The following is a 20244-nucleotide window of genomic DNA, read 5'->3' on the forward strand; positions in this document are numbered from 1 at the left end:
AGTTACCGGTCTACACGGCGGCTGGCGGCGTGTTTGAAAGCAGCCACGGCCGTGTCCTGATCCAGGATCTGCATGCGTTTGTAGGAGGTGTTGGTGAAGGCATACCCGTCAGCAGGGGAGAACCTCTGCAGCGCCACCTGCAGCAGAAACAGAAATCACACCACAAGTGAGTACTGCGTCAGCGAGAGACAAGCTTAACTCAGAGCCACTTTCACGTCCCGCCCCTTACCTCCTGAGCTACCCACGGCCTTGGGTCCTCCGGTCTCTGCAGGTTGGCGTTGGCGAGGCTTTCAGCAAGCTGAGCGAGCTCCTGCTCACGACTCGGGGTTGTCGCCGGCAACGCAGGTGGTTCCCAACCATCACGAAACCTCAGAACACACGGCGGGAAGTAGTGGTCCTTCGGCCACTCCAGCCTTTAGGAGACCAAGATGTTGATCAGTCAACCAATTAAATCAGTCGACTGATCCATCGGTTACTTCCTGTCTGACCTGCTCTTTGTCCATCCGTCTCCCAGGGCAACCCACAAGTGTCTCTCCTCCGCCGTCCCCGAGGCGTGAAGGAAGTCGATGGCATCTCTGGTCAGCAGAGGAATGACAACGCTACGAGCCAGATCAACGCTGCCCGAAGCCTGGATCACCTGAGCGGAAGGAGGAGGAGGGTGTGACAATAAAAACTTTTTACTTACATTTACAACACTGTTTGGGGTTGTCTTAGGTGTAGCTGCTCTGGTGTTCCACCTGAAGGTCTGAGGGTGGAACTGAGACTGGAACCTGAGATTCAAGGTTGGAGCAGCAGTTGTGATATGTGACGGTGTTTGTGGACCAGCCATCACACTGATCTTAGGTCTCGAGTCCCTCATGCTCCTCCTCCATGTCAGGGGTTTGATGGGAGGAGAGATTCTGCCTCTCAGCTAAAGGATGGATGGATGGATGGATGATAGGTGGAGCCTCTATCTTTCTTTAGTTCTTAAGGATTTATTCCAGCTCCATGCCTGAAGTCAGAGCACATACAGGAAGAACTGTGTGAGGCGCTAACGCTGACTTACCATCTTTAGTGGTGTGAACAGGAAGTGGACCAGCTCCACGGCACTCGGGTTTTGGATGTGGTCCTTCAGCTTCCCCTGCAGACGGAGCACAGAGAGCTCATGAGGCAAGAAGCAGGTTCATCACCAATGAAACTATTCAGTCAGTCTGACAATAAATAATCAATACATTTAACCTGCGCAAGAGAAAACACGGACAAAAGATTCATTTATGATCAGCGAGTTTTATATCAGCAAATAAACTGTGAGAGGAGGGAGGAAGGGGAGGAGGAGGAAGAGAAAGGAGGTAGGAGGTACCAGCTGGTTGAAGGCATGCTTGAACTTCTGCAGACAGTCGACAAACTCGTCTTCGCTCGGAGGTTTGGAGCGCAGCGTCAGGACGCCCTCTGGTGGACACAGAACATGACAGAGGTCAGTTTGTTTAACTGAGGTCAGTCACAGGTCACATGACTCAGAGGAGGGAGGAATGATAGGTGTTCCTGTCACTCACACTAATTTATTAAAACAGTTTGGAAATAAATCAATAAATGTATTGTTGAGGAACGCAGTGATTCAGAAATCTGAAGCAGCCTGATGGGAAACAGCTGCCAGTGAGCTGATCTCTGATCAGCACATCCCTCACTCTGGTTTCAGCAGGATCTGTCTATGTGGACAGTACTGTATTGTAGTATCAGCACTTTTACTGCATATTTTGATTGGTGTGGCTCTGCTGCCTTCTCACCTCCGGGGCTTTTCTTCTTGCCCTTCTTGTTCTTCTTCCTCTTGGAGAGCTCACCGAAGGCCTCGGCAGCCTTCTGAAGTTTGGTGACGAAAAACTCAATGTCATCCAGGATGTGGTTCAGGATTTGCTGCGAAAAGGAGAAGCTGTGCTCAGGATCTTTTAATGTTTGATTCACCTTCACGGTGGCTTGCAGGTTTCCTGTATGCGTTATTTAATGATTAAACCTGAACAACAGCGCAGCGTTCAGCGCTCTCAGCTCCCTTATGTAAGCAGATTTGCTCTCCAAAGCTTCCAAACTCTGATTATGCTTGAATGAAGCAGCCTTCTTCAATCGGCTTAAATCTTCTATTGTGCCACAACCCCGGGCCGACCTCAGATTCAAGTTTAGCTCCTCCAGCTGCTCTCAGATCAGCCTTGAAACCCCACCCACACATGGGACACTCACCACATCGCGATCTACGTGAGCTGCTGTCATCTCCACCGGCCCATTGTCCTGCGACAGCCGTCTATCGTCTGCTGCAGAAGGGAGAAAGCGCATGTGTGAGGAAAACGTAACACCCGATTCATGAGAAAACATTAAAGTGTGACTGAAAACCAACACAGACATTTTTATTACTACGTCCTATCACCCATATCAGTTCCACACAGAGTCACATCACAGTAAATCCTCAAAGAAATAAAAAGCAGAATGATTCATCTGAATAAACTTTACCTGCAGCCTTTGTATTAAAAAACAAAAAACAAAAAAAACCTCAGTATTTGTTGCTTTCACTGTCAAAAAGAAAACAAAAGAACAAAACAAAAACAAAACCCATGTGAGCTTGAAGCAGCTGGTCAGAGATAATCCCAAATACTCTGCGAAACAAGCCGCTTAAACTCCTCCCACTTAAACCCAAATTTCTTCTGACTGGCTGTCCCTCACAACCAGAAGGTTTGAACCGCAGGTGACTGGGGCTTCTAGCAAGTGACATAACTCACCCTCGTACTGCTCATTGGTCCATGCCGACCAGGCTGCTGCACGACTCTTTACGTCCACCAGATCAGGTGACGGTGGCGGCTGGGGGGCAGGAGCGGAAGGGGGAGGGGGGATAATGCCATCGCTCTTCAGGATCATCCTGCAGACAGACAGATCAGCCAATCAGCTTCTAGGATGAGAAACTGGGCTTAGTAACCCTCAGAGTGTCTCAGCTCTTACTTCAGGGTCTCCGGCCGTTTTTTCACTTTGCTTCCTTTGGCATCCATCATGGCACTTTCTATGTCAGCTTGGATCAGATTCGCCTATCAGAGAAAGAACATAGATCATTAAGTTGTTCATCAGGATGAAACACATTTATAACGTGACATCTGACTCTGTCCAAACAGGCCGGTATTGTTGGAGTCCCACAGGGCTCTGCCCTCGGTCCTTTGCAGTTTACATCAAAGCTGAATTTTAATCAAAGTTTTCATTTACTAGCAGCAAACAGGTTTCACAGCAAACTCCTTCATCACACAGTAAAGTCAACTTTAAAGTGTTTTAGGACTTTTGGCCCTCAGGGCTAGCTTAGTGTCTTGCCCAATCAGAGGCTGTTTACTTTGATTTCGTCGCACTGGAACAGGTGGAGGTCGGGTTTGACCTGACCCGGCTCTTTGCAGATCAGAGCCAGGATGGAGTCGTAGCTGCAGGCGTTCATCACGGCCTGGCAGTGCTGGATCGAGCCAATCTGGAAGTTCTCCAGCTCGTTCTGAAGGAGAAAAACCCACGAGTCAAAGTCGGAGTGGGTCACACTGAGCTTAAAGCTGAGGACACACTGAGAATCAGTGTTCTTTTTTTGCCTTTTGTAATTAAAACAAACAAACAAACAAACAAACAACCCCCCCCACAAAAAACAAAACCAAAAATAAATCCTTGTTTTTAGCCTCACCTTTGTTCCTAAGTCGATGAGGCTCACCATCTTCTCCTCCACCTGCAGCAGCATCTCCTGTGTCCACACTTTCCCTTTAGCATCGAGCAGACGGAGGCGTCTGATGCCGTCATCCACCGTGATCATCCCGTCTTTGCGGTCCAGCACAAACGTGGTCAGGTGCTGAACAGACAGATTTAGAGTAACGGCAGGAAACTGAACGTCAGCAGGACAACAGGAGCTTCAAGCGATCACAGTCACAAACAAAACAGCTTATGTTTTTTATAATTTAAGTGGTGATTTTTGGTCACTTTGTATGTGAAAACCTTAAATTTGAACACGTTTGGTTTGATAAAATGCAAGGCAAGAGGAGCAGGCGTGAGCACCAACCTCCACATGATACTGCGATGTGTCTGTCAGGCTGTTGATGCTGGTTTTGGTGTAATGTTTCCTTTGTTCTGTTAAAAAGAACAGAGAAAAACTCTTATTCTGGACTGTGAATATCATGTTTATGTCTCCCTAAAGTCCCCCTGGGAACCTGACTGAGTTCATATTTCATGACTGAAGCTGGAAATTAGCATTCAGCTTTGATTTTATGGACTCAGAGAAGGCTTGAGGAAACTGTAATGAGAAGATGGTTTTATGCTGCTCCAATGACCTATAAGTGACACTAAAGCAACACACATGACGATGCTCTGAATTAAGCAGAGAAGAAGAGTGAACCTGGACATGTGATGGATTAAAGGTGGTGTTTGCAGGAGGACGTCAGTAATTCAGCTGCTTCAGAGCCCCTCCGGAAGGAGGTGACAGATGTTATCAGCTGTGATGGGAACAAAGAGGCCGCTGAGAGCCGCAGATAAGAGCCAAATCTGCATCGTCACCATTATCTCCACCCGGCAGGAGGACCGGCACACAGCTGCTCACAAATCAGCGGCAAAGCAGCAGAACAACAGCCAACAGCGACGTCCTTGCTAGAGTCCATGTGTTGTTTCAGTTTTTAAACAAACTCATTCACATGTGCACCAACAGGTAATGGTTTCACAGATTACCCATGATGCTCCTCTCCACCAAGCGCCAGGACGTTTGGCTTTTGTGTGAAAACAAAAACAGCATTGAATCCTTCAGCTCTCATCACAGAGGAACGACCTGAGCTCAGGCTGGAGCTTCTTCTTCACTTGAATAAATTTCCTGTTCACACACGGAGGAGGGATCACATGAAAGTTTTGCCTTAAAGTCCAGCTGTGTGTTTGCGCGTTTTGGACTTCCTGCAGGTTAGAGGGCGGGGCTAACTGGGTTTGTTGAGACTGTGAGGGACGCCATTCCTTCATTGGTCCCAGGAAATGTTAAAGTGACCTATGTGATCAAAACCGTTGTTTAATCTTGGTTACATGATCAAACACAGTGCTGACGTCTTTTTGGTGACCTGAAGCCTCCTCGAACATGGGCAGCAACTCCAAACAGCCCCTGGGCGACTGACAGGGATCAGAGCGAATTAGCAAAATAAACCTGGCAATGAAATCCTGAGCAGAGCTGAAAGTTCAAAAGTTTGGAGAACAGCAGCCGACTTGTATCCCACGAATGACCCGAGCAGGCAGAGTAACCAGATCCTACATCACTGAAAACATGTCTCAGAGGAAACACTGAGCCTCTGACGAGGTTAACCCTCAGCCGTCCAAATCCTGGTTGGAGTCTCTGGACACTGCAGATCTTCCTTCTGCCTCAGACACGGCAGAAAGTTTCAGCAGGAATCGTTCCTGCAGTGAGAACATTCACACACACAGCAGCTCCATAATCCTGCAGCTCCTGATCACATCACATTTACCTCACACTCAGCCTTAACTCAGCGACTCCAACTGAAGTTTATATCAACAGTAGGCCCGCTGGACAGCTGTGGTAAATGTCAATGTGAGCATAAAATTTGATTTCCTGCTGATGAACTGAGGAGGCCTCAGTCAATGGCTGAAGAGTCTAAAGCTGGAGGTCTGAACTTCAGTCACATGTTCACTGAGGTAAAGTTCACTGTGACGGAGATCATAGGAGATAGAGACCAGGAGCTACTGCACACGTGTTCACAGTAAGACCTGAGGGCTAGCTCACACGAATCAAACATCTGTCCCATTACAGATGTTTGACAACACGAGTCGTACCCCCGAGTTTGGACTTCAAACCTCTGTCTGAAGATAATCGATGCTTCACAAGAAACATCGACTCTGCAAACACGTAACGCCCAAACGAGGCAAAACACGACACACACACACACTTTCATATCTTGGTGGGAACATCTAATTGACTTACCCTAACCATCAAAAATGAATGCCTAATCCTAACCATAACCTAACTGTAACTTTCACACTAAAACCACATTTTGAGTCTCAAAATGCCTTCAATCTCATGGGGACAGCCTTTTGTTGCCATAACGGACTGTTGGCCCCCCCAAAAATAGTAAAATTCCAAGTTTTGGTCCTCACAAAGATATGTAAACGCGGTACACACACACACAGAGACACACACACACACACACACACACACACACACACACACACACACACACACACACACACACACACACACACACACACGTCTCACTGTGACTTTTCTTTTTGTGTTTGGCAGACGAACGAAGAAAATAGATTTCGTCAGATCCTGTGAACAAAGATAAAGCAGATAATGAGGTCATGGATCATGTCTAATTTCTCTGAAACCCAATAAATCAAACAAAGATTCACAGAGGATTTTTACCTGCTCAGGTTCAGTTCACCTGACTCACCTGGAGTCTCAAACTCAACTCCAAGTCTCAGTTTGTTTCAAGAATAAAAGCACCTAAATCTGAAGTAATGAAGACTACAGCATGTGGTGTTCAGAGAAATCTGTGCATGTTGTTTAGTCCTCACTGACGTCATGACCTTAAACCATTTCTAACATCAGCTCCTCTCACAGGTAACATTCACACCTGCAGACACCTTACAGTCAGCTACCCATTGTACCACCCCGATCACGGATGTCATCTCTGAACCAAGCTTTATTATAAATGAGGTCCAGAATGATCCAGGACAGCCTCACCATTTCCCAGGAGGAGGAGGGAGAAGGGAGGAAGGAGGGTCCTCACCGTAAAGAGCTTTGGCACTGGTCTTGGCTTTGTGCGTTGCAGGCTCTGGAGATGGAGCATCATGGCCGCTGGGACAGAAAGCAGAACAGAGTTAGGAAGTCAAAGGTCAGATCTGAGATCAGCTGATGATGCAACCAACAGCAGCTTCTGATTGGACGCCAGGTGATTTTACCCGACAGGGATACTGCGTGAGTGTTTGATTTTATTTCACTTCATCTCGGAGGTGTCCGAGTTTGGCTTCTGTTACAGTTTTATTTATGATGTCACTTCCTGCCTCCCCTCCTGTGCTGATCTCAAACCGGCATCCCGCCTGTGTCACTCGATACTTTTGCACGTTCACACTTTAATTCGCCGCATGAAGACGTTTATAATGAATGAGCGCGATTACAGACTACATCAGAGCCACGCCGGCACAAAACCTGACACCTTACAGGAAGCGCAGCACAGCAGCTGGTCATGTGACACACCGCTGATGATTGCCACACAAATGAATCTGTGCCAGGAACTCACAGGAAGTTATTCTTATGAAGTTATACGCGAGACCCTCTTTAAATGATTATTGACTTTATAAATAAATAAAATCAATAATCATTGATTTCAGATCAATATCCAGTCTCCATATATGACTCCAAGCCAGAGAAATTAGCTGGTCTATCCCAGATCATCCTCTTATGTGGGCAGGGACACGCTGATGTTTTTAGGGCTGGGGACAGTGAATAAACACACGAACCAGGAAAAACAGAACGGTCCTGCTTCAGAACCAGAAACCATGAGATCCGGTCTCTGCTCCTCCGGAGGTCAGACAGCTGCTTCCTGTCCACATCTCAGTTTATTTCTTAATAACACCGTCACAGAAGCAGATGGCTCGGTATAGACGTAACAGAGACCAGTAAAGCTCCTGAAGCGTGTCCGGTTTGAGTTTTCATTAATTTTTAATCTGAGGTTTTCTCAGAGAGAAGCTGAGCTGCAGTAATATTTAACTTCTACTGCTGCGAGACGAGAAGCGTCAGCACGGATAAGAAACTCAGAGACGCTTTCAGTTGGCCACAAAAACCCTCCAAAAACTGTCATTTTACAAACAAACAACAAAAGTTCTGACTTAATCATTAAAATTGTTTAATGGGCACTACTCAGTAATAACTGGAATTATTAACAAAACTAAACATTGTCATGCACACTTCAAATACATTTAAAATTGAAACTGTAAATATTTTTTAAGCTTTACCAAAGACTATACAAAAGTATGTTTTAAATAATAATTACTATTTTATAATAATTCATAATACAAGACTTACTAATGAAAGATTTCAGTCGTTACAATTAATCTGAAGTTACACTTAAATTTACTCAGTTCATTTACATCACAAATTTATGGTTGTATTTTATGGTATTTTTAAAAAGAAAAGTTGTAGTTTTGTAATCTTATTTTGAAATCTGTTGAATATTTAAAACTAATACTTACCAAATTGTTTAAACTATTTTAAAAATAGCCACAAAATATACACACAACGAAAATTGAAACTGTTCAAAATAAAATGTTTTATACATTAACCTCAGTTATTTACTTAAAGAATTGATGAACGAAATTTACCAGAGTCCAGTAAAAGCTCAGTATTAAAATAAAACTTTAAAAACCTGAAGAGATTCTCTTATTTCAGAAACAATCAGTGTCACAGAAACAGCACAGGTTATGCCTCATATCAGAGTAAGCATTATTAACAGTGTTTCACATTCAAAAAGTGACCATGTGAGCTAACGTGGCTAACATGGCCAATAGCAGAAAAGGCTGCTGGGAAACTCACTTGATGGGCGAGCTGTAGGAGCCGAAGACGCCCGAGGCGAGAGCTGGAGGTTCGTATCCGTTCATGTTGCTTCACGGTGGACCATCAGCTGGAAGAGACGCAGACGCACCATGAGTCACATGACCACACTGCTGGGTCAAAGGCTAGCTCCGGGTAAATGTAATACATTTATCTGCTGTGACCAAACATCTGCACAAAGCTCATACCTCCTGACACTACTGGAATGCACTGGTGCCGTAAAACCACAATTTTATTGATATATGCTGAGGCGTCAAAACTCATCATTTTACTAAAACTAAATTAGTGGAAACGGCACAAAAAAGGCCAAACAGCAGCTCTTCAGAGGCCTGTGGGTCCCCTAAAACTCTATAACTCCTAAAAGCTGAAAATGAAGCTGCCACGCTGCCGTTCCTCTGACATCCAGCAGAGGCAGCAGTGGTTCAACCTGTAAGGTATGGACGCTACGATGACAGAGCAACCACCTGACCGCCAACATGGCTGCTGCAAGTACTGCCAGAGCATCCAGGATGGCTGCTGAAACGCGAGGGTTTAATCTGGATGTTTCTGAGTGCTGAGTGGCGAGTCGCCCTCAGAGAGTTCATCTCATTAATGGCTCGTTGGGCGTTCCCCACGGAGCGGCAGGGAAATTAAAACTGCGTGGCACACAAAGGGGGCCCGAGCATATTTATGGTAGTTAATGACACAGTATGTACAGTGCAGCCACGCGTGATTACTTTTCCCACAGCGCCATTCAGCTGGGACTCATAGCCATGGTAACCAGGCTGCAGCCATACTGTTTGTGCTGCAGAGGAGGAAAACCTGTGAGACCGCAATCAGGGAGAGATGAGTCCACAGCAGGAAGTGATGTAACGACAGCAGAGTGAAAATACCAAAACACCATCTCAAAATACACTAGCTGGTTAGCTCCTCTGATCATGAGCCCTCGCGGGTGACAGCAGCAGAAACATGAGGACACAAAGGTGAGGAAGAGTCAAGGTACAGGCATTACAACCCAAACCAACTGAGACCAGGGCCAAGGCCGGATCTGTGACCTCATCGAGACCCTGCCTCCAGCGTGACAGGAAGCCATCACAACCCCAAATAAGCCCAATATACGTCAATGTTTTCAAAAGGTACAAAGACAGCAGATACAGAAAGCAATGAAGAAGAACCAACCGCATAATCCGCTGTGTGTGCTTCTCCACTAAACCAATACAATCCAAACGCAGGAACAACGCCACTGATTAATGACGTTCAGAAAATAAATTTTTTTGAAAATCCAGTTCAGCTCTAAATGTTCATGTCTGAAGGCTGTGATGTCTCTGGTGGGCGGTGACGCTACTGCAGGATCATTTGAGTGTTTCGAAATTTGAATGATCATTTACGTTTTACTCCACCATCAGCATCTGGCTTGATTCTACACTGATTCCAAATTTATCATCCTGACTTTAACTTGCTCACCTGAGCACGTCCACCCACCTGTGCAGCCCCAGTGGCTTTAAATCCTCATCATTACTCCCACAAAGCCCCGCCCACTCTGATGGATATGAAGTTCATTTTCCACCACCTCCTCCTGACACCCCAGGAAGCTGAAGGGGTCAAAGATCACGCTGGTTAGGCTCAGTTTTGTCATCTCTATTTGCTCTGGGAGGAGATGCGGTCACCACGGCGAGAGCCACTTCTTCTTTTCTCACTTATCTTAGGCGGGGCATCAATGGCGCTGTGAGGTCAGCAAGCTTTACGATAACGAGGCGTTTACAGCATGATTGTTTAAATAGAGTTTCCTGAACGTTTCCCGGTATCCTTCACTCAGCAGGAGGAAGGTGGGGATTAGGTGTGTGTGCGCCCATGTAGAGTTAAAGCTCCTTACCGATCCTGTGACACACACTTTAATCCTTTAAATGCCATGTGGATTTCAAAGTAAAAGCACACAGATTTAAACTGGTTTGTAGTGCTGGGCAATAGGACGATATATATCGTGTGAACGATAGAAAAATGGCTATCGTGCCGTTTGTCTTCTGTCGTTTCTAACCTAATTTTATAATTTATTACATAAAATATATAATTAAATAGCCTGTGGCAAATATATCAGCGTTGTCTTCTCACTATACATACTCTATTTTCTCTTGCGTAAATTTAAAAAAAAAAAAAAAAAAGTTTTTCACAAAGAAACTCCGTCTTGTTGTTTTGCGACATGGTGCTGCTTTACGTGCACCCAGATTTGCAACATGCTTTACGGTAACTCAAAACGATGGATGCGCGACAGGTTGCAGTTTCATGCCCGGACATGCAACAGGACGGCTACACAGGCAGCTCAAGAAGAAGCACTTTTACCGAAAAGAGGGGGTACATCTGGCATTTGGTTATAATTTTTGAAAAACAAAACAAAACAAAAAAAAATAAAAGTGAAGGCCACAGCTGTTTTCATTTGATACATTTATATTGCTGCACTAAAATGTATGTTTGTCATTTGTGACAGTTCCGTTAAATGTCTCTTCAAAATAAAGTTGGAGAAAAGAAACTTTTCAGAGAATAACTGGAAACGTGGCAATATTGTGGTATATCGTGATATAAAATAATTCATATCGTGATAAATATTTTTTCCATATCGCCCAGCACTACTGGTTTGTGTCAGGAAAAGAAAAAGTTCACTTTGATTCTCGCTGTGAGTCACACCTAAAAGCCCCCTCAGTTACCCACAGTCTTATCAGGCTACAAAAAATAAAATGCCATGTTTATTATGAGTGTACATTATGAATATAGGACGCTGTGACATCACAAAAATATGGATGTGAGGACAGGTCGGCTTTCAAAGGAACTCCAGCTGTGAATAATAAATGTGTTGAGGTGAGCGGCGGGAGGAGAGGAGAGTGACATGTTAAAGAAAAGAGATGAAGCGGGGAGTCACCAGGCTGATAAGAACGTCCTTGTCGGTCACTCATTAACTGTGTGTTTGATCTGGGAGGCGTTTCCACGCCGACACTGGAAAAAACACCCTGCTCGAGCCGCCACACGCTCTGGGCCTCTAGACCTGGAAAGGTCTGACATGAAGCAAGAACCGTGAGACTCCACCCACATAAAAGAGATGACACTGATGTCAGGGTTCAGAAGGTCACCGCAGCACCGTCGGCTTCCCTCCATCTTTACTCCGACAACAAACATCCACCTCACAGCGTTCCACTGAAACAAATTCAGGATCAAACTCTAATACAAGTGAAGGTGGAGAAGAACACACACCCTCAATCCAGTGCTCCGCTCACACTGCATCCATGTTTCAGAGAGAAGACATTTTCTACAACTCCTCCTCTTAGTTTAAATCTCAGAGTTTTTCCCATTTCCTCACTGATGTTTCTCAGTGCAGATGGTGAACGAACTCTGCTCATCTCTCAGATATTAAACTGCTTGTGAAACAGCTCTGTTACCATGGAAACTGCTTCTGGTGTCTGCAGCTGCCTCACAAACCATCAGCTGACACAGGAGAGCCATCGCCGCCACGTCTCATCCGCTCAATCACAACTTCATCACCATGCCCCTCCAATTTTCAGTTTTCCAGTCCCTGATCTCAGATGGCGGTCATGAGTCATGTGACTGGCTTCACAGTGAGGAGACATTGATTAACGTCCTCCGATTGGTCTGTAACCCAAATACTGAGCGTGTTCTGCAGCTTCAGCAGGAGGAACAGTTTGATGCCTCAAAGTTCACTTTCAAATCTTTTATGACATGTTTATTTTCATGTTCTCTAGTTTTATATTTTTCTGTAAATTATTTTGACTTCTTTAACTCTTTTCTTTATTATTTTATTTACATTTGTGAGAATTTTTCTTAGGCGGTGTATTATTTTTTTTTTAAATCAGTTTTCATGACTTTCTTGTAACTTCAATTATTTGCAGTGTTTTGTCTCATTTCCAATTTTATTTAATCATGTCTCTTTAGATTTCCCTGGTTTCTTTTTCTAGCAAGTACCTTTAAAAACATAATTTCATTCATTTATTTCTTCATTTTTTTATTTTATAGTGTTATTTTTAATCAGTTTTTAAAGATTGTTGCAGATTTGAATGTGAACTGTATGTTGAAGAAACACTTTATTAAATAAAATGGTAAAACAAAAATTGCCTCAGTGATCGGGTCACTGACACCAATTCGCTCACAGCTCCATCACCTCCGGAAAAGATCCATACTCATCAGCAGTGACCGTGTGGCGCTGACATTGGACGCTGCAGCACGTGTTCGCCAGCTGACCCGCTTTCAGACCCACAGCTGGAGGCACCTTTCCACCTGCAGTTTGTTCAAGAGCAGGTCCGCGAGGGCCGGCGCAGTAAAGGAGGCTAAAAATAATCCTGAGTAATCCTGAAAGTGCTGAAGTCTTCATTCCTGCTCAGAGGGTCACGGTGCCCATTACAGGCGGCCTCGTTACACCGGCTCACAGCGAGGGAGTACCGAGGAGCACACTGCACAGAGTGAGTGGAGAGTGGCTCGTCTCTGTGAGAGTGAGTTTCAGTGAACAAGTGCATCTACAAACACACCGAGCATCATTGACTGACACAGATTGTGGCAGGCACGGCAGCAGTCACAACCATGACCTGCTGACATCATGGAGGTCACACTGAAGGGCGCTTCAAACTGTTTCAGCAGAAACTTCCTCCAGTCAGAGCCACAGAACTGAACTGATCTCAAAGAAGTTCTGAGCTCTGATTACACCTGCCGCCAAACACAAACACGCCCCGTGGGCCTGCTGATTGGTCAATCCACCTCGTCAGCAGGTATTTGAGACAAAAGTGGAAAAGAATAAAGAGGCGTCCACGCCAGCTGGGACACTGAAGTCTGTCTGACTTTGGCTCTGTGACGTTAACAATGAGGTGGAAGAGAGCTAAGCACAAAAACCCAGACTGATGTTATTACTGAACCAGATTTTTTTTTTTTCCCTCACACTCACACAGTGACACACACAGTCACACACACACACACACACACACACACACACACACACACACACACACACACACAGTCCAACCGCACATCGAGAGCTACTATCCTGCAGCTTTTAGATGCATCCCTACTCCAACACAGCTGAATCAAATGGTTTGATTACCTCTTCAGCATGCCATCGTGTTTGGCAAAGGCCTGATAACAAGCCATTCATTTGATTCGGGTGTGTGGGAACAAGGATGCATCTAAAAGCTGCAGGACGGTAGCTCTCGAGGACCGGGATTGGGCACCCTTGATTTACACCCTGAGGACAGACAGGAAACCTTTGGCACCGTGAGCTGAACTGGCTCACACTGCCAAACTGCAGCCTCAGAGTGACGACTGCAGCGGATCCAAAAATCGCAGCATAAAAGCAACTTCCTGTTGTCTCCTCAGGAGCTCTGATACAATGTTTTGTGCCACGTGGATCATTCACAGACATTCAGTCCCTGTTTATTGGTCCTAAATTCTGTTCAGGTTAGGATAAACCCCGCCCACTCACATCAGCAGTTCTCTTCGCTTCCATTGGAGGGAGTATCAGTCACTTGTCTGACTGAGGTTTGGGTTTAACAAAGATCTCCTCGGGACTCAAAACATCTGGCTGCAGATGCTGTGATTCATGATAAACTCAGATCGTTGTGACCTGAGACCACCAGTTTGTGAGAGACAGCCAATCACAGGAAGCAGCTTTGAAAGGGAGGAGTTAGAACTTGGAGAGCGGATTATTCTGAATCCAGAAATTGAACCGCGGAATCCTTGCAGCAGACAAACCCACAGACGGCGTCTTCTCAGACCACAAAGCCTCGGTAACAAACCAAGCGAGCACCTACCTGTCCAAGTCGTCCACAGGTGAGCGGAGTGTGAGGTCGATGCCGCAGACGGCTCAAATAAAGCTTCTCTGACTCCAAGCATCATGTGGTGGATTAGCGAGGATCCAGGGCTTGGTGCAGCACCGGGATTCGCTGCAGCAGCGAGTTGGCGTCCAGGATCCTCTGCTTTAAGCCTGACTAATCACTAATGACGGACAGGTGGGGGATAGGGAAGGGGCGGGGCTTCCAACTGACAGGTGGCAGTGGAAACACCGAGTGGGCTTAAAACTCTCAGTTTACTCTGTGCAGAAGAGTCATGCAACACCCAATACTGTTATCAAAACTGGTCGCTAAGGAAATGTGCGGTTTATTTTTGTTTTCTTTTAGAATAAATGACTCATTGTGAGGGAAACGCATCTTATCAGCAGGCCACGCCCACCGCACCCATGGAGATCAATAAAGTTTAATCTAACCTGCAGCGATAATGGGTCCTGATTCATCTGTGGTGCTGACCCGCTTTAAAAATAAAATGTTATTTGTTTCACACAGCTGCTGCCTGATGAGATCACACTTCAGTGTCACGATTACTTATTGATCTTCAGCAGCTGATCAACAGAGCCTCTGATTCAGACTCAAAGCTTCTCCTGAAGCTCAGAGTGCAGACAGATCTTCAGTTATTGATCAGTTATTGCTCACAGGTCATCTGGACTGGATCAGAAGTTTGATCAGCAGAGAAGAAGAACCTGGGATTTGTTGATCTGGCATTTCATGGCTTCATAAACCAAATGTGTCCCCACGACTCCTCTTTGACGATTCAGTAGTGTCACAGAAACCAAACACCAGTCTCCAGGCAGGACTTTAATACATGATGATATCACCGACTCTGATCAGGTACCTAACACACGTGAGCGTGTTGTTGCGTTTCCTTCTTCTGTTGTTGGATCCTCGAGTAGAGCACAGCAAATGTCCTCAGATTCTTCTCACCGAGCTTTGTGCATCGCAGCGCCCCCAACAGGTCAAAGTCTCAACTTTCAGATTCAACTTCCTGTTTCTGAGTACAGTATCATCTCTGATTGGTCCATGCTGATTGGTCCATGCTGCCCTCCGTGTGGAGGATGGGGCAGGCGGGCCGTGGTGTGCTTCAGTAAATAAAGAGTCAGTCCCTCAGGAGGTCCTGAGCTCCTTTACTTCCTGTCTTTGCTCCTTACGACAGCGTGTGATACCTGGTATTAGGTGAGACAGGTGAGTCGCAGGTGAAACAGGTGTGCCGACGCCCTTGCCTCCTCTTTGTTCTGCTAAAAATCAGACCGCTGGCTTAGTCCGAAACCCGACTCCCAACCGCCCCCAGTTTCCCATTTCAAAGCCATAATCCTGTAGCAACACCTGGCAGGTACGGTTACATCACACTGTCGTCACAGCAACCACAACACAGCCAAACAGGGAGAGCTCCAGGGAGACGCCCAGAAGATGGGACAGACGTTTTTCACTTTGATCTCAGAGTTCATGGGAAAAGTTTATAAGTGATATCATCATAATGCGTGTTTCCACTCCATTTGTACCTGCTGTTGACATCACACACAGACCCTCATGACAACACGTCCACTGACCCTGGAGTCAGTTATGGTGCACAGTACAGCACAGTTAAGACCCGCTCACCATGGACAAAACCCTCCAACCACCAAGCTGAACACAATCAGAGGTGGAGTGGAGCAGCACAGGCATGGAAACATCCAGAAATATCCTGCGAGGCTCTCAGGAGGATGGCAGGCTGACGATGGTTCCCATGAAGAGCACTGATCCAAGACCAGCTGTGGCCTGCAGCAGCCTGACAGGAAGCCCACATACAAACACTCGATTACACAACCAGCTCAAAGGTCCTCCAACTGTTCAGCTTCAGAGCCCGCTGACCTTTGACCTGCAGGAAAAACAACCCCATCTTCCAGCAGTAAACACACACACAGCTGAAGCAGGTCTGATCACACCTTCTGTCAGAACCACTTCAGTGAAGTAACAGTGACCTAGACGTGACCTCAGAGAGGCTCATTATGGTGTATGGGGGAAGGAGCTTTCTGATAAACATCAGGTGACTGTGACCCGGTCAGGTCACTCACCTAGCTGCTCTGCTCTCCGCAGTGATGGCACGAGGTTCAGTGCACCACATGAATCCAGGTGTTAGCCGGTACCACCGGGAGGAGCAGAGAGCTTCCAGGCCGAGCCGAACAAGTGGAGCACCGGGCAGCCCTGTGCATATAGCCGGGGAGGGTCGCCTGCTGCCTGGGCCGCCTCACACACCTGCCCGCTGACTGCTCGGATCCGCCATCAAAAGCAGGCAGGTGTTTTTATTCCGGAGAGAGCGAGCACCCGGGCGCAGGGAGGAGCTGCCCTTCACCTTCATTTACTATTATGAACACACAGTGTGCCAAACTCCATTTAAGATTCTGTTGATTTAAGAAGAACTGGACTCCAGCCAGAATAAATGAAGGTGTGGGCTGTAAATGAGAAGCTGGGGGCTGAAATGGAAGCTTCCAGCCATTCCGGCGCACACACTGCCCGCTCTTAGCCTCTCTATCCGGAATAAACTGGCATTAAAGTTGGTCTTTAGCTCCAGTCACCAGTCCACTAAGACTCTTTGAGACACACCAACAGCAACAGAGAGCGCGGCCATAAAAGTTTAATTTACACTCACTTGAGCCCTGTCTGTGTTTTTGAGTGAAGCCGAACTGAGGCCGAGACACTGGAGCTTCAGGTAAAGAGGACTCGGGTATGTGTGTGCGCGCGCGCGGTCACAGCTTCACTGTGTGTGATCTTTCCGGCGGAATCTGGTGTGGGAGCCCGTGACCGCAGGGCTGCTGCCACAGAGCAGAGGGCAGCTCAGCTGCTCCGGTCCGCAGTTCCACTGAGGTCAGAGGCTCGAAGCCGCTCACAGACCACCACCCACGGCTCAGAGCCGCCGGACTAACCCGGACCTCAACGCCCCCCCTCCGCGGCGGATCAGGAGACTCACCTGCAGGTGCGGCTTCAAAAATCCCGAGGTCACAGAGACATGGCACAGTCCGCGCTGAGAGCTCCGGGCGCTTCACCGGCTCCTGCCTGCACTCTGTGTCTGAATAACTGCACTCCTGTTCGGCTGCGGGAGCTCCTAGCGGAGATTAATCTGCGGCTGACGCTGGATCAGCTTTAAAGCAACGGACCGCAGTAGAGGGCGGTGTGTGCCCTGAGTGAGGACTGACAGGACAGTCTGCCTACTTGACCACGCCTCCTTCACGCCAATCAGGTCGTTAAGTCTGACGTCACTAGCCGTGTCTGGGCCTAAACTCTACTGCAGGTCCATATATCAAATGATTACTGAGAGTTGAAAAACTGTCTAAAGTGTTTCATCTTTAATAAAATGATCAGCGTTCTGCTCTACCAGGTGTAACAATTGAGTTTAACATCCAGGCATCCATGAAAATGGAATTTATGACATTTAACGGAGTTAGAAGTTAGCAGGAAGTTAGCTCGCTAGCTTTTATCTATATATATATATCAATATAGCATGTCCTGACTGCGGGGTTTTGGACGTGATAACAGAGCTGTACGTTTGAATTTGTTTCCAAAACCCCGCAGTCAGGACATGCTATATTGTATTTAGATAGAAGCTAAATACGGTGGCTGCTGTAGGACAAAAATGTTTTAATCAGCCAAGAGAGATCAAAGACACTGAATCTAGATTTTACCTCATAACAACTGGCATATTTCTACTACTTTTTAAAAAATACATTATAAACACATTTGAATAATATCAATACTTAGCAATAAATCTGGAATAAAACCCAGAAATGTGTCAAATAGATATTTTGGGTTCTCCTCAAAAATGTGGGCTACTGTTCATCTGCAAAGTTGCAGGTTCAGATCTGGCTCGGAGTTTTCCCTCTTGCAAAGGCTGGCAGTGTGTATCTGTTTACTCTGGAGGAGGCTGCAAAACTTCATGAAAGGACTCAGACATAAATAAATGGTAAATGGCCTGCATTTGTATAGCGCTTTACTAGTCCCTAAGGACCCCAAAGCGCTTTACACTACATTCAGTCATTCACCCATTCACACACACATTCACACACTGGCAATGGCAAGCTACATTGTAGCCACAGCTGCCCTGGGGCGCACTGACATGAGTCGATGACTCAGTTATTAAGCTCAGATCCCACTGATAAAAACTATAGGTGAGCTGCTGAGGATATGCTGAACTTTTCTGCCGTAACACTGCTGTTTGTTCCACTGCTGGGCTACGCTAGCTGCTACTAACATCCATTAGCTTCTGTTAGCATCTGTTAGCCCTGTCTATAACACAGTGTAAAAACGTAATTAACCTGTTTTTACATTAGATGGATTTTACATTATTGTGGATTGAATGTTATTAGTGCACCAGTTCAGTGCTCGCCATTGAAAGCTATAAATATCTTAAAAATATTCCAAAATGAGGGACATATTGATTTTTGATCTATAAATGTCTCAATAAACCAATAATCTTCAATTTATTGAGACAGTGCTGATCAGGTCACCTAAAGCTGCCTTCCAGCCTACACTCAGGGAAGAAGGGGGCCCTCGCAGTGATAAGGCAGCGAGGGCCCCCCCTGCTGGGACAGGACACACTCAGCAACAGAGAGGCAGAACCTCTGCCTGCAGTAAAACACCATGGTACTAGTACTCAGTAAAAGTATCCGAGTATAGTCAGGACTCTTCCACGTGGCCTGAACCCAGAGATCAGTTTGTTAGCCAGAATCCTCAGGGAGAAGAGCTGTGAATGATGAAATAATGTAATGAAAATAATCCAAAAATCAGTCAATTGTCATGGTGACGACAATGAAAACAGGAAGTCATGTGACTGGAATTTCTGTAAAACCTTTTGTGAAAAGACTCAGAGTTCGTAACTGCGGCTAGCCTTATGCACACGTGTTTGTAAGAGTTTCACCTTCAGGAGGAGAATATCTTAATGAGTCACACAAATATGGCAAATGTGAATTAAAAGTCTGACACACAATTGCAAACTGCACAAAATCTGAAAAATCCTGCCTGTTTTCAAAGAGAAACACTTGTGTGAAACTTTAAAGCGCATTGTCAGATCATCTTCAGTTGTGACATCACAATAATTTGCCCCACTTAGTAAATCTGTCCAGTAGTCCGTAAAGTAAAACCTGTCTTATTTTCTTATGTTTACCTGCTGTGTATAATTCCTTTTCTCCCCTGATGGGTAGAACAGTGACCACACAGAACCTTAAACACACTCTGATCAGTTGTTATAGATCATAATGTTGAGCTCATACAACGTTCTACACGCAGCAGCAGGTCAACAGAAAGCAGTTTTTCTTCCACTGGTGCGACGTTTAAATGTAGCATGTCATTTTAACAGCTGCTGATAAAAACTGAATATGTCAGAAGGTTATGGGTGAAATGGAAAATACTGTTATGTTGAACATTTATATGCTCATTTCTGCTCTGTATTGTCGTTGTCATAAAGGGTGAGATGCTCAGTCACTATGAATTATAGGGTGGTGTCTTCTCCTCCCCTTTCATAAAGGATGGTCCAGCCAGCATCTCCTCTGCTAAAGGAAACAATACAAGAAGCACTGACCCTCCTTTCCTTAGTGTTTTGGAGAACTGGAACAGCTCAGATTATGGCCATCATGCAGATACTTGGCCCGCACCCCATTCTTAGAGCTTCATAAATAGCTGACCCTAATGACTGTGGTCAGGTTTGGACCAATCACAGTGCACATCTGAATCCTGTTTAAACGAGTCAGTGTGGCCTTCATTTACCAGGTGAGTCATTAACAGCCTGTTCCTGGCTGGCTGGAAACAGGGAAGCCTGCTGAGGACATGCAGGTAATGCAGCCAATGCTGACCCCTGCTGGTGAAAGCTTCAGTGGAGGGTAACCTTTACAC

The 20244-nt window shown here is 45.9% G+C and overlaps 1 protein-coding gene across 10 annotated transcripts in view; it reads right to left on the minus strand.

The window, feature by feature from the left end:
- The window catches only part of eps8a (epidermal growth factor receptor pathway substrate 8a), a 29673-nt gene extending 12118 nt beyond the window's left edge, over positions 1–17555 (minus strand). For 3 of the 10 annotated variants that reach the window (XM_005937102.3, XM_042226721.1, XM_042226722.1), the window contains exons 1-15: positions 17330–17555; positions 8552–8639; positions 6750–6817; positions 4034–4101; positions 3665–3826; positions 3335–3484; positions 2959–3041; positions 2742–2878; positions 2209–2279; positions 1764–1890; positions 1340–1428; positions 1046–1120; positions 489–637; positions 230–413; positions 7–137 (exon numbers count right to left, since the gene is read on the minus strand). In XM_005937102.3, the coding sequence (XP_005937164.1) occupies positions 7–137; positions 230–413; positions 489–637; positions 1046–1120; positions 1340–1428; positions 1764–1890; positions 2209–2279; positions 2742–2878; positions 2959–3041; positions 3335–3484; positions 3665–3826; positions 4034–4101; positions 6750–6817; positions 8552–8616 (1559 nt within the window). In that variant the 5' untranslated portion in view covers positions 8617–8639; positions 17330–17555. Of the gene's footprint in view, positions 1–6; positions 138–229; positions 414–488; positions 638–1045; positions 1121–1339; positions 1429–1763; positions 1891–2208; positions 2280–2741; positions 2879–2958; positions 3042–3334; positions 3485–3664; positions 3827–4033; positions 4102–6749; positions 6818–8551; positions 8640–14346; positions 16979–17329 lie in introns of those variants that run through there. The other 7 variants (XM_014338345.2, XM_042226723.1, XM_005937106.3 and 4 more) reach the window with 5 other exon arrangements.
- Between the last annotated feature and the right edge of the window lie 2689 nt (positions 17556–20244).

This window comes from Haplochromis burtoni, unplaced genomic scaffold (assembly GCF_018398535.1).
Source record: "Haplochromis burtoni strain Fernald_Lab_line unplaced genomic scaffold, NCSU_Asbu1 Contig_224, whole genome shotgun sequence".
In the NCBI taxonomy this organism is placed as follows: domain Eukaryota; kingdom Metazoa; phylum Chordata; class Actinopteri; order Cichliformes; family Cichlidae; genus Haplochromis; species Haplochromis burtoni.